Source organism: Pteropus alecto, unplaced genomic scaffold, assembly GCF_000325575.1.
Source record: "Pteropus alecto unplaced genomic scaffold, ASM32557v1 scaffold25, whole genome shotgun sequence".
NCBI lineage: Eukaryota > Metazoa > Chordata > Mammalia > Chiroptera > Pteropodidae > Pteropus > Pteropus alecto.
Genome location: NW_006441955.1, coordinates 23850626 through 23863246, shown reverse-complemented (window position 1 = coordinate 23863246; position 12621 = coordinate 23850626). Strand labels below are relative to the sequence as shown.

At 33.5% G+C, this 12621-nt stretch overlaps 1 protein-coding gene across 1 annotated transcript in view; it reads left to right on the top strand.

Moving 5' to 3' along the window:
• The window catches only part of PIGK (phosphatidylinositol glycan anchor biosynthesis class K), a 97781-nt gene extending 85617 nt beyond the window's left edge, over positions 1 to 12164 (top strand). The window contains exon 11 of the mRNA XM_006919338.3: positions 8825 to 12164. Within this exon, the coding sequence (XP_006919400.1) occupies positions 8825 to 8941 (117 nt within the window). The 3' untranslated portion in view covers positions 8942 to 12164. The remainder of the gene's footprint in view (positions 1 to 8824) is intronic.
• The last annotated feature ends 457 nt before the right edge of the window (positions 12165 to 12621 follow it).

The following is a 12621-nucleotide window of genomic DNA, read 5'->3' as shown; positions in this document are numbered from 1 at the left end:
TGTGCTGCTGTCATTTTATGTTTTGATTCTACATATGTTACAAACCCCACAATATATTATTATCATTTTTGCTGTAAACAGTGAATTATCTTGTAAAGAAATTTTAAAATGAGGGATAATATTTTATTATTTATCTACTTATCATTTACCTCTCATTTAGTTGTGTAAGTCTGTATTTCCATCTGGTATAATTTTCTTTCTGCCTGAAGAACTTCTCAACATTTCTTGCTGTAGGATAGGTCTGTTGAATTCTCAAAGCTTTTGTTTTACTGAAAGGTGTTTTATTTCACCTTTATCCTTGAAAGATTTTTTCACTTGGTACATTTTCCCTAGAATTCTAGTCAATAGTTGTTTTCTTTCAGTACTTTAAAGATGTCTTTTCATTGTCTTTTGGCCTCCATGGTTTCTGACAGCGTATCTTCAATCATTCTTATCTTTGTTCCTCTGTAGCAAGGATCTGTACACTTTTTCTTAAAGGGCCAGACAGTAAATATTTTAGGCTTTTGGATCTTTGTTGCAACTACTCAACTTTGGTGTAGTGTAAAAGTAGCAATAGATAGTATGCAAATGAGTGAGTGTGGTTGTATTCCAGTCAAACTTTATAAAATCATGTGGATGGCTCATGCTGTAGTTTGCTGAACAATGCTCTGTAAGAACAAGTAAATCTCTTTTTAAGATGACTGCTTTTAAGATGTTCTCTTCATCATTGCTTTTATTCATTTTGATTATCATGTTCCTTTGTCTGTTTTCTCTATGTCTCTTATGCTTGGTGTTGATTTTTGTGATTTATAGTTTTTATGAAATTTTGAAAAATTTCAGTCATTATTTGTTTTAGATATTCTTCTCCCTCACCACTTGAGACTCCAGTTGCACAAATGTAATACTGCTTGGTATTGTGCCATAGCTTACTTAGGCTGTGTTTATTCTTTTCCACTCTTTTTCTTTCCGTGCTTCATATTGAATAATTTCTATTGCTCTCTTAATAGTTCTCTGCTAATTCTTCTGTAGTGTCAATCTACTGTTAATTCCATTCAGTGTATTTTTCATTTCCTATGTCATATTTTTCATCCCTAGGAATCCTATATATGGGACTTATTTATATATTCTATTTCTCTCCTCCTATGTTCATGTTTTCCTTTACATCCTATATTTAATAGCTGTCTTAAGAGCTCTGTCTGCTAAATCCATCATCTCTTTCATTTATGGGTCTGTTTCATTTGATTGATTTTTCTCCCGGCTATGGGTCATTTTCCTTTTTTCCATTCCTGTTGTTGTTATTGTAGTTGTTGTTGTTTGGATGCTAGATATTGTAATTTTTTTGTTGTTGTTGGCTGCTTGGTTTTGGATTTTTGTTTTATTCATATACTGATTGCTAGATTTTATTCCAGGATCAGTTTGATCGCTATAGGATCACTTTAATGTTGTTTAGGCAGATCTAGAGCCTTTTTCTTTTCTTTTTCTTTAATTTTTTTTTTTTTTGAGATAACCCCTCTATCTCTGAATTATTCTGATTTAGTTCCCATTATAAACTGTGACCCGATGCTCTGCAAAGTATGAGTGCTGGTGATTGGCCTGTGGCTTTTGATGTTTTGTTTTGTATATTTTGTCTTTCTTTACCAGCTTCTTGTTATCCATGCACAAATTAGAACTTTGCCAAAGACTCAAGGAGACCACTCTGCAGATCTCTAGAGCTTCATGTCTCTGTGCAGCTACTCGCCTCTCCAGTAGTCTACTCTGCAAATTCTAGCCACCCAAATTTCCTGAATTCCAATCTGTGTCTCCTTAGCTCCACAAGATTGTCAGGCTGTTTGGATCTTCCCTCCTTGTCCTAAAGTTTGGAAACTGCCCCCAGGCAATAAGCTTGGGCATTCGAAGGATGAGTTTAGTTTTTCAAATTTTTTCCCATTCTTTCAGGGACCAGAAAACTGCTGCAAATTGTCCAATATCTGAAAACCATCATTTCTTTTGTATGAAAATCTAGTTGTTCAGAAAGGGCAGGCAATTCCTGTAGCATGTAATTCTACATTGGCAGAAACAGAACTCTGATTACCTCGTAATAGATGCACATAGTTACTATTTGATATTTCAGTGAGACTGACAGCAGAGCATCTCATCTGCTTCTAATGGATCTCTCTCTCTGACTTCTACATATGACATCTAGACCCTATTTTAAAGGGCTCACCCGATTAGGTGAGCCTCTCCTTTTAAGTAATCTCCCTTTTGATTAACTAAAAGTCAGCTGATTAGGGACCTTCATTACATCTTCAGAACTCTTTCATCTTTGCTCTTATAATGTAACCTAATCGTAGGAGTAATATCTCATCATATTTACAAGTCCTGTCCACACTCAAGAGGAATGGATTTTACAAGGTCAGAATACCAGGGAGAGGGCATCTTGGGGGCTGTCTTAGAATTCTGCTGACAATAGTTTGATTTATACTATTAATATAATTTGAAGAGTACAAATTATATTTTATAGAGAGGATGTTGATAAACTGGAAATACTAATATACAATCACTGATTAAATATTTGAAAATAAACAGCTATTTTCTAAAGTAATTATAACTATAACTCAATAGATTGTTTTTTTTTCCCCTTTCCTTAAAGTATAGTTTAACTGAACTGATATGTTTATTGTATTTTAAGAAGAGAATCTTATTGAAGCCTTGGAAAGTTTTCATTTGCTTGCCAATAAACATATACAATTATGAAAATCCTAGTTTTTTCTTTTTACATAATTTTAATACTTAGATCTGTGCTTTGTTAACTGTTTTAAAGTTCTGTGGTAATGTTCTCTTAGCAACATCAAAGGGGAGACTGATGACTATTCACAATTGGCAGTGCAGTGTTGCTTAGCTACCTATCTTTTTAATTTGAGATATTAGACATTTCAATAATATTTAGTCCTTAAGCTTTTAAGTGTTGGCTCCTGACACATTGCAGTGCTTTATTTATGTTTTTTCACCTTTGTATTATAGCTGTTACTGTGAAAGTTTAAAAAAAGAGAAGTGTATTTAACAGCAGTCAGTAGAGAACCTTAACAATGTAAAATTAGAGCTAGAGAAGCTCTAATATGAACACAAATGAAATTATAAGCTATACTTTAATATGAGCTTACTTCAAATGCTGTACTACAAAATGCAATAATCATACCAATCTGTCATTTGATTGTGAGTAAAATCATTGTAGAATGTCTAAAATATTACCTACAGTTGTTTTAAAAATAGCAATATTATTATACTCCAGGAATATCATTAAATACATACTGGAAAAGCACTTTATTATATTATGTTGCTGTCATGTTATTCACATTACTTTTTTAAAAAGTGGAATATCAAGTACTAAATAGTATCATAGTATTATTTTCTAATTTGGAAAAGATGAATAGATGTAGATTCTTCTAGGTGGACTATTATTTTAATACAGGGTTTCCCTGTATATTCCTCTCTACCCACCCACCTAAAATAAAGACATACATATATATACACACATATATATTATAGAAAACATATTTTCAAAAGTATAAAGAAGAAATTAAAATCACCTCTAATCCTATTTCCCCTAGAGAAACACTATTAAGACTTCATTATATTTCCTTTCTTTGAATACTGTTATAGAAATGAAGATCATATTTTATACTCAATTTTCATCTTGCTTTTATTTTTCTATTATTACAGTATAAGTATCTTTCCAAATCATTAAAATTTCTTGAAGACATTTTATGACTTTAATTATGTGGATGTACAATATTTCCCACATTATTTATATATGTTGTTTCTTTTTTTTCTTTAAATGTAAATAACACTGAGAAAAAAATCTTTGTGTAAAATCTTTGTCAGCATTTCTGAGTTCCTTAATATAGATCCTAGTTAAGAGTGTAACAGATCGTAGGATAGAAAAGATAATGAACATTTTAAAGATTTCTGAACATGTTAATAGATTACTTTCCTGAAAAGTAGACCATCCTTATTAACATTTACTAGTTTAATTTTAAAAAGAGAAAGAAACAGTTAATATATTTTTAAAATTTGTTTTTATGATCAAGAAAATTGAATTTTTCAACTGTTAGTCATTTGTAATTTTTTTGTGTGAAATTTTTCATTTTCCTGTCTCATTTATTGATATATCCTTGTGTCTTTTCTTACTGATTTTTGGAACATTTTCATGTGCTAAATTCATCCCCCTTTCTGTCATATTTTCTCATTTATTTGCCTTTTATGTTGATTTATACACTTTGCAAAATACAGATTTTCAAAAAGTGTTTAAAAAGCTCTCCACCTTTTCTTATTTTCATTCATTGCTTTTAGACTTTATAAATTTCTTTATTATGCAGATTCTTCTACATTTTATCTCTTTTTTACCCCATTCACCTCTAGTGGGTGCTAGCTCAAGTTCTCAGAGCCTTCACATTGTCTCAGATCCCAGCAACAGCTGGGCATTCACAGAATGACTCTCCGTGGCCCTCTCATTGGCTATTCCCACACTTGCTACTTCTTTCAACAGCGTTTCTGCAGTCAACAAAGCAGATGCACATCTCTATCCTGTGAAGCTTTCATCACCTTCCTTCCCTCAGCCAGGCTAGGACATCACCCTTTTTCCAGTGCCTGGCTTTTCTCATCACCATGACCTTGTTCCATGTGCCACTGCTTGGGTGCCACCCCTCCTCTCCAGCCCAATTATGACACCTTGTTCAAGGGCCAGCTCTCTCAAGTCCTTCCCGAGTAGCCACCTACCTGACAGTCTCCTCAGCTTGTTGGCACTTGCATTTGTGGGTTCTGCTCTCCACATGAGTTCCTTTGTAACTACTCTTCCCTAGTACTATTAATATAGCTACCATTATGATGTGTCCCTAGGTGCTACTTTACAAAAATAATTTAAACAATTTTTCCATATAATATTTTACCATCTAATTCCAAATCATGTAAAGTGTATTTTAGTTAATAGTGTTAGGTTAGAAACAAAACTCATTTTTTTTCAAATGTTAATCCATTATTAGAGCACCAATAAGAATATTCCCTTGCCCATTGTAAGTTTTAGTGTACACTAAATCTTTTTGGATGCTGGGCTGATTGTCTCTTTTCTATTCTGTTTCATTGATATATCTTGCATCAGAACTACATTATAGATTAGCTTTATCATATTCCTTTTGATATTCTGGACTGTTTACTCCTCTCTATAGAATAATATAGGTTGTTTACCTTACATCTCATACTATGGGTATTCTTAGTTATTTTATATTTTTTATTTCTATTGTGAATGTAATTTTTTTTCTATTAAATTTTCCAACTCATTTTTTCCTGGTGTATTGGAAGGGTTTTGCATTTTCTTTTCCTATAGTTATCTCAAATCTGAGTTCTTTAGTCCCAATAATTATGTCAATTTTGTAAAGTTTGTAGATATCTAATCATACTATTTGCAAATAACGAAAATTTGCTTCTCCTCCTTCTCAAATGTTACATCTGGATTGGTTGGAAATTCCAGAGCAACATTAACTAATAATGTTAAAAATGGGAATTCTTATCACAGAAAAAATAAATCATGGTTAAGGAAAAATTATGGTCAACTTTCTGTTAAAAATAAAATGATAGTTAAAACAAATCATTTTTAATAGCCTAGATTAGATTAATTGCTTTGCAAATTTACCATGGGTAGGATGCTTCAAGATCCTGGGAGATGTTCATTTCTCCAGAAGGAGGGAACAGCTGATTAACACTAACTGCCAACTTCAAAAGGAAAGGAACTAGACTTTAGATCTGGATTGCAGTTGGGAGGAAGAAGGCTAGAGGGAAACTAGGGGAGTTAGTCTCTAGATTCCTTTACTTTTTCTTTGAGAGCAATTCCTGGCATGGTGACAAGTGGAGTCAGTCTATTTCCAGGAAGACTATAAGAGAGAGCTAGAAGTGAGCGTCACTGCAGCTCTCTTAAAGTGGAGGGGGAGGGGGATGTGGCAAAGAACATTCATGAAATTTACCTTTAGGAGACAATATAGTAGGTGTTTTTCTTGGACAGCTTTATCAGAGTCCGGCTGTAAATAATGTAACCACTGTAAACAGTATTGTCAGTTCAGTTCAAACATTGCATTAAAAATTCCTAAAACTCTAGCATTATGATCCAGATGAAAACATTAGGCAGATTTCTTTCCTGTTAGCCTGACAAGTTAATTTTGAATTGATGAACATTATACAAATCAAAATAACTAAAATCAGGTTTTTTCAAACATCGTTCCTCATAACTGGCAAACACAAATGTAAGTCATCTAAAAAGTACTTTGAGTTTCATATCATCACTTTTCTAGGTAGGAATGAGTAGTTATAGACTAACTTTTCAAAAACTATCATTGCAATAATTGTGCATTCATTCATTTCTAGGAGGTTTGTGTTACTCTGCCCATTTCAAAGATTCAGAAATTCAGAGTAGAGAAGTGGCTTGGTAGGCAACATGGGTTTTAAGTATTAAATCTAAAGTTTGAACCCAAGGCAGTTGATTCTAAATACCATGCTCTTTGAACCAACCACACCACACCCTGATTTTTAAATTAATTTTTTTAAATTATAAAAGCAATGTGTGCTTAAGGCAAACAATACATACATATGAGGGATATATATACATATATATGTATATGTATATATACATATATACATACATATAACATATATACATATATATATTTGTATTTTAGATAGATGTGTCTAACAGTAATATGGTTGATAGATGGAAAAGAAAGGGCACCTTGGAAGAAGAGAACCTAGTTAGGAAACTATTTCAGTAATCCTGATAAGAAATGATAAGAACTAGAATTAAGTGACACTGGCAATAGAAAACTTATAAAGGACAGATATAAGGGGGAGAAAACCTATAAGAATTAATAACTCATTGAAATGAAAAGGTCTGAGAGATGGGAGAACTAAGAATGGCTTCTAGGTTTTTCTCTTGGGCAACATGGTGATGGAGAGATGGAGAACCAGAAAGGAAAAGAATTGGTTAAAGGGATCAGGATTGAGTTTAGTATTGGCCGTAGCAAAATTTGTGATCCCTTTGGAATATCCAGGTGGAGGTATCTGTTAATTATACATGAATCTAGGGTTTAGTGTAGAGTTCCAGGTTAGTGACATAAATTTGGGAATCATAAGCCTGTTGACAGAGGTTGAAATCAGAGTACAGGTGTCACCCAGAGATATTATATAAAAGGAGAGAGTAATTGGCCGAAAGCAGAGCTCTAGAGAACAGTAGCATTTAAGGATCAAAGAAGACTGAAAAGGAATGGCTAGAGAAGTGGTGTAAAAACTTGGCCAAAATATTACTAATACTAAAGGAAGAGAATTTTAGAAGAAAAGGAAAAAGATGCAGAAAGAGCACCTAATTGAAAATCTGGCATTTCTCTAGATTAACTTCACAATTTATAAAATTGACTGAAAATAGAATTTCATTTTATCAAAATATTCTTTGGAATTTTGTTAGTGGATTTATAATATTTTATATATTAGGTAACTATGTGATATTTTAAGGCATAGATAATAAACATAAGTAACTGTAGAATGTGGCAGTGAATGTATATTACTGGCATGGCCCTTACTGATGAAGTGTGGTCCATTTGTTTTATTTTTTGAGCTTTCTTCTCCTCCTCCTCCTCCTCCTCCTCCTCCTCCTCCTCCTTCTTCTTCTTCTTCTCCCTCTCTCTCTCTCTCTCTCTCTTTCTCTCTCTCTCCTTTTCTTTCTTTGAGTTGAGGATTGAGGGAAGAGCATTAGATGTCCTGGTTATATAAGGGAAAACCATATTATAGATGCAGATCCATCTAAGAGATTTATGAATTTTTCTTCCATCTAGTTTACATGATGACTAAAGCAAATTTCAGAATATAGTTTCTGTTCACTCTACTCTAAATACGATTCTTTTATCATAACCTTATAATCTTGGCCAGTAATTCAGGAAGAAGGACTTATAAAGGGATCATAGTCACAGACCTCCAATTTCAGGGCCATAATGTAGCCTTTGAAATGACAACAAGTGAGAAGATTAGTATGCCTTTCCTTGCTGGGCAAAGAACTGTACAAGACCCTTGGCTGAGTGTCAAGGGGTAGGAAATGGAGAAGAGGATATAAAATGGACTCAGCCAGACTTTGCCCCCTGGAAGTTTTCAGGTTGATAAGCAATAAAGATAACTAAAAAATAGATGGAAGTAAAAGTAGAAGTAACTACAGATTCAAAGAAAAGAATGTATCAGCTGGGAAAATCTAGAGGAGTTGACATTTGAGTTAGTGAGTTTTGAATAGACAGAATGGAGTGTGGAGCATTCTACCTCAAGGGAGTAACATGACCAAAGGAACTGGCCCCCAAACAATTATTTTTTTGAATATCTGAATAAATGGAATTGGGTAGCTTTTGTTTTTCCACTAATTTGCTCAGTATAATATATGAATGTCTCCTATGGTGCAAGTATGTGGAGGGAATGTAACAAGGTGACCCTCAAATAGCTATAGTCTAATAGAGACAGATAAAAACAAATTAATGAATATGTAAATTCAAAGTGAAGTCTGATAGGCTACTGAATAACTTGGGTAAAGAGAGATAGTTGGGCAGGGTAGTCAGGGAAGGCCCATTTGAGAGAATAAAACATTTGAAACTGATCTTTGTAAGAACCACTTTGAGATATTTGTCTTGATTGACATCTTTACCATTGTTGCTATCCCAATACATTTAATTTGGCTAAATTACTCCCCCTTAAAACACAGCTTGTGAAATTCTATTTTTCATCAGTATTGGCTTTACCCATTGTTGAATTATTCACCTATTGTTAAATTTATCATGTCGTCCTTATTTTGCAGAAACCGAAGCTGAAAGATTGGCATCCTCCTGGGGGTTTTATTCTGGGATTGTGGGCACTCATTATCATGGTTTTCTTTAAAACTTATGGAATCAAGCATATGAAGTTCATTTTCTAGACGTGAGGATGTAGAGAAGACTGCATGGAAGACTACAACCTTGGATTAAAATTTATGTCGTTACATTTTTCAAAAAAATACATTGCTCTTGTGTGAATTGACAAAAATAGAAGTAAACTAAATTTGACAAACTGTTATTTTATAACTTAAAGAAAAATAATTGTTAATGCAAGTACTGTGATAAATATATTTGTTTTTCCTTTTGTCTGTTATTAAAAAGATTGAACAAATATCAGATCATTGACCTTTTTTGAAAATAAGTATTTTCATTTGAATATCCCTTATTCATTTGGAAAAAAAAAAGTGAAGACATTAAATTCTCAATAGTAGAGCTAAGTTCAGTTAGTACTTTTGTATATGTTCTTCCAGTCTTTTTTTCCTATGTACATATTTTTTTCTAAAATAGAGATCATATAGAATATACCAGTTTGTAACCTCACTTTTCATCTTACGATATGTTAACCCTTTTTCTCTCCTCGATATTGTTCAAGAACACATTGAGAATGGCTGCAGAGTACCCATTTTATGAATGTATTGTCATTTATTTAACAGACTTCTGTTGTTGGACCACTTCAATTTTTTTGTTCCCCAAATTTTTCTTTGGGTTATTCTTTAATGTGTGAAAATTTTACTGTCAGTTATTCATGGAATAAATATGAAAAATTGGTTTCTTAACCTATGGTACTGATAGTCTCCAGGGCCTTATTTGCTTGTCAGTTTATTTGGAAAATTTAAGACCTTTGGTATTTTCACATATTACTGCTCAAGAGAAACTAACCTCATCTTTTTCATTTCTGAGCATTCTGTGATCCTCTAGAATTCATTACCTCCTCTTCAGTTTCCACATTGAAAAAGACATTGTTTCATTCTGTTTTAGTTGTAAACTTTGCCCACTGGCTGGGTCTACACTTTTCCTAAGACAATCTCATAAAGTGGATGGAGTATATGGAAAATTCACACTTATGGCCCTGCCTTCACTTCTGACTGATGTATCATATAAGGCAAAAAATAATCCCCTTTTCTGATCTCTGACAAGATGCAAGAACTCATATCTCTTTCACTGATTTTTTTGCTTACCAATCATCTTTGCACCTTTTTTATAACTAGAAATAGTATTGAGATAGCAAAGCTATCAGCCTCAAATATTGTTTTTCCACATATAAGGAAGATAAAAACCCTGAATGTTGAGTATTCATGGCCCGCAGGATACTTTTTTGTATTTTATCTGTTTTATCTAAGAATTTATGTGTTAATCTTTATTCATTGTAAAGACCTGTTGTATAATTGTAGGTAACATTAAGAAGACAACTCTTCCTCCACAATATACCTCCTAAAGTTAATATTCCATAGGATTTGTTTTTTTAGTACTTAAATATTACCCTTTAATTAACATGCCAAATAGTCATGCTTTCACAGGCAAAAGATTAATTCTGTTATCTCCCAGGTTAGAAAAATGATAGGCTTTTTGCTAGCTCTGAATCTTCATTTTAACTGACCTTTTTATTGGTGCACTAGATACATGAAGAAGGAAATTTATTCGAGTATATGGAGAAGAGTCCTTTTGTACACAGAAAGGGAGAAAATCAAACTTAAATTTGAATAGCTGGATAATAGTAGTGCTAAGAGACAAAAAAAGTTGGCCATGTCGCCCTGCAAACACACAAGGTCATGAACACTATGGTAGGATGGAGCTACTTAGAGTGGTAAGGAAATATGACTGTTCTTGAACCAAGATAATTTAGTTTGAATATAATGAAACATACCTGATGGTAAAGACTGCTGGAGAGGAAAGAGATTCATCTTCAGAGGTAGTACAAGGTGCCCTTCTTAGTTAAAACTAAACTAGGAGAAGTAGTACTGGATATAATATACAGGATTAATTTTGCCCAGACAGAGTTTCAAAAGGCAGTTATATCTCTTCGTGTTTCATTATTGAATTTTCAGAATGTAGTTAAAGCAAAAGGCTTAAAATATGTTAAATGTTTAGCTCGTAACCATAATCTTTTTACTTAAAGTATATTCTGCCTTCAATAATAAGTACATCTTCTGCGTATGGTAAGTGGGTAATATTATAAGTGCAATTAAATGGCCCAGACTTTAAATGATAACATAAAAGCACATCCTTAAATATATTCTATTTGAGTCACAAAGAGCCGAACAACCAAGAGGTGTTTTTTATTTTATTTTATTTTTTTTTGTCTTTGTCACAGCATTGTTGTGAGGATCAAATGAGATAATGTTATGACTAAACTCTTTGGAAATTGTAAATATGTGGTGCTGTCCTTCAGGAAGGAAAGGAATATAGATAAATGGAACCCAGCAGACATGTCCTGACCTTTTAAGGGAGGGACAGGTTATAGTGATGCCATTCTACAAAGGCAGCCTGCATGAGAAAAGGAAACCAAGTATGTGGATTTTAAATTTATGAAAGACATTCATTTGCAGTTTATGAAAGGCAAATGTAGATTGGATGCAAAGCTGATTAAATTGGATCAAGAAAAATTTGAATTAAATACATAAAATAATGCATGCATTTATGATTTCAATTTTTATATATCCTCAGCTAGTTGAAAATGATGATTCCCACAACAAGCATAACTCAGCTTGTTTCTGCTTAGTGAGTATTTTCTACTGTGGTATATGTGGATAACATTTCTTCCATTATGTATGTTGTATAGCAGAGTTACAGTTATTGTGGGAATCATAATTTGAATTTTTGACTCATGTTTCTGGAATCTTTACAACAAATGTTGCATTAACATAGAACTTTTTTCATTGACTTTACCAAAATTAAATCCATCTCGCAAATACTGTTTTAACTTGTGAAAGAAATATTTTATAAACATACCACAAGGTATGGTTATAAAATAATGAGATCATATCCTTTTCGCTTTATGGCATCAGTCCGTTACTTTGTTATCACATCTCCTACCCAAGGGCATTTATCACAAAGAAAGTGTCTCCATTATTGCCGTTCTGTCCGCCTGTCCTGTCTGCACGTGTACCTGCTGTGTAAATATGAAAGCCTTTCAATTCATGAACAGTACACTTTGATAGTAACCAGTCCTTTTTTTTATTTTAGTGCAAAATTTTTACCCTTTTGGAAGTGTGCTATGAAATATTTGGTTTAATTTAACTGTGTAGACCTTTGCATAATGGGATTGATAAAGAGGAAGATGTGACCAAAAAACAAAAACGGTATTAAAAATTCATTTACTTCAAACATGGAAGGGTGGTCATCATCATTGTTGCGTCCGGGCTGCTTGCAGCCACAGACTTCGGAGGACTTTCAGATTTGCCTGAGGAATACTCAGTCCTTGGGTCCCCCACATATCAATATGTGGGGTTCATATTGATATGACCCATGTTCACGTGACCCTCTTCTGACCATGGAAGTACCAGCTCTGGACGTGCTAGAGTTTCAGGGACAGCCGAGAGGAGCAATGTAGAACACTTTCCTAGGGGTCATTAAATAAGGTCATAAAGGTAAAGCACATACAATGTCTGATCTGGCACAAAAGAAAAGTTCAACTTTTGTTCTTCGCTGGGTAGAACTCTGACTAGCTCGTTTTTAACCTCCGCTCAGGCCCAGGGATCCCTCCTTAAAGAACTCCTACACTCTCCTGTTCTCTTCTGCTTTTAGCAGACATTGTTTGGGGATAGTAGTTTCTTTTCATTTT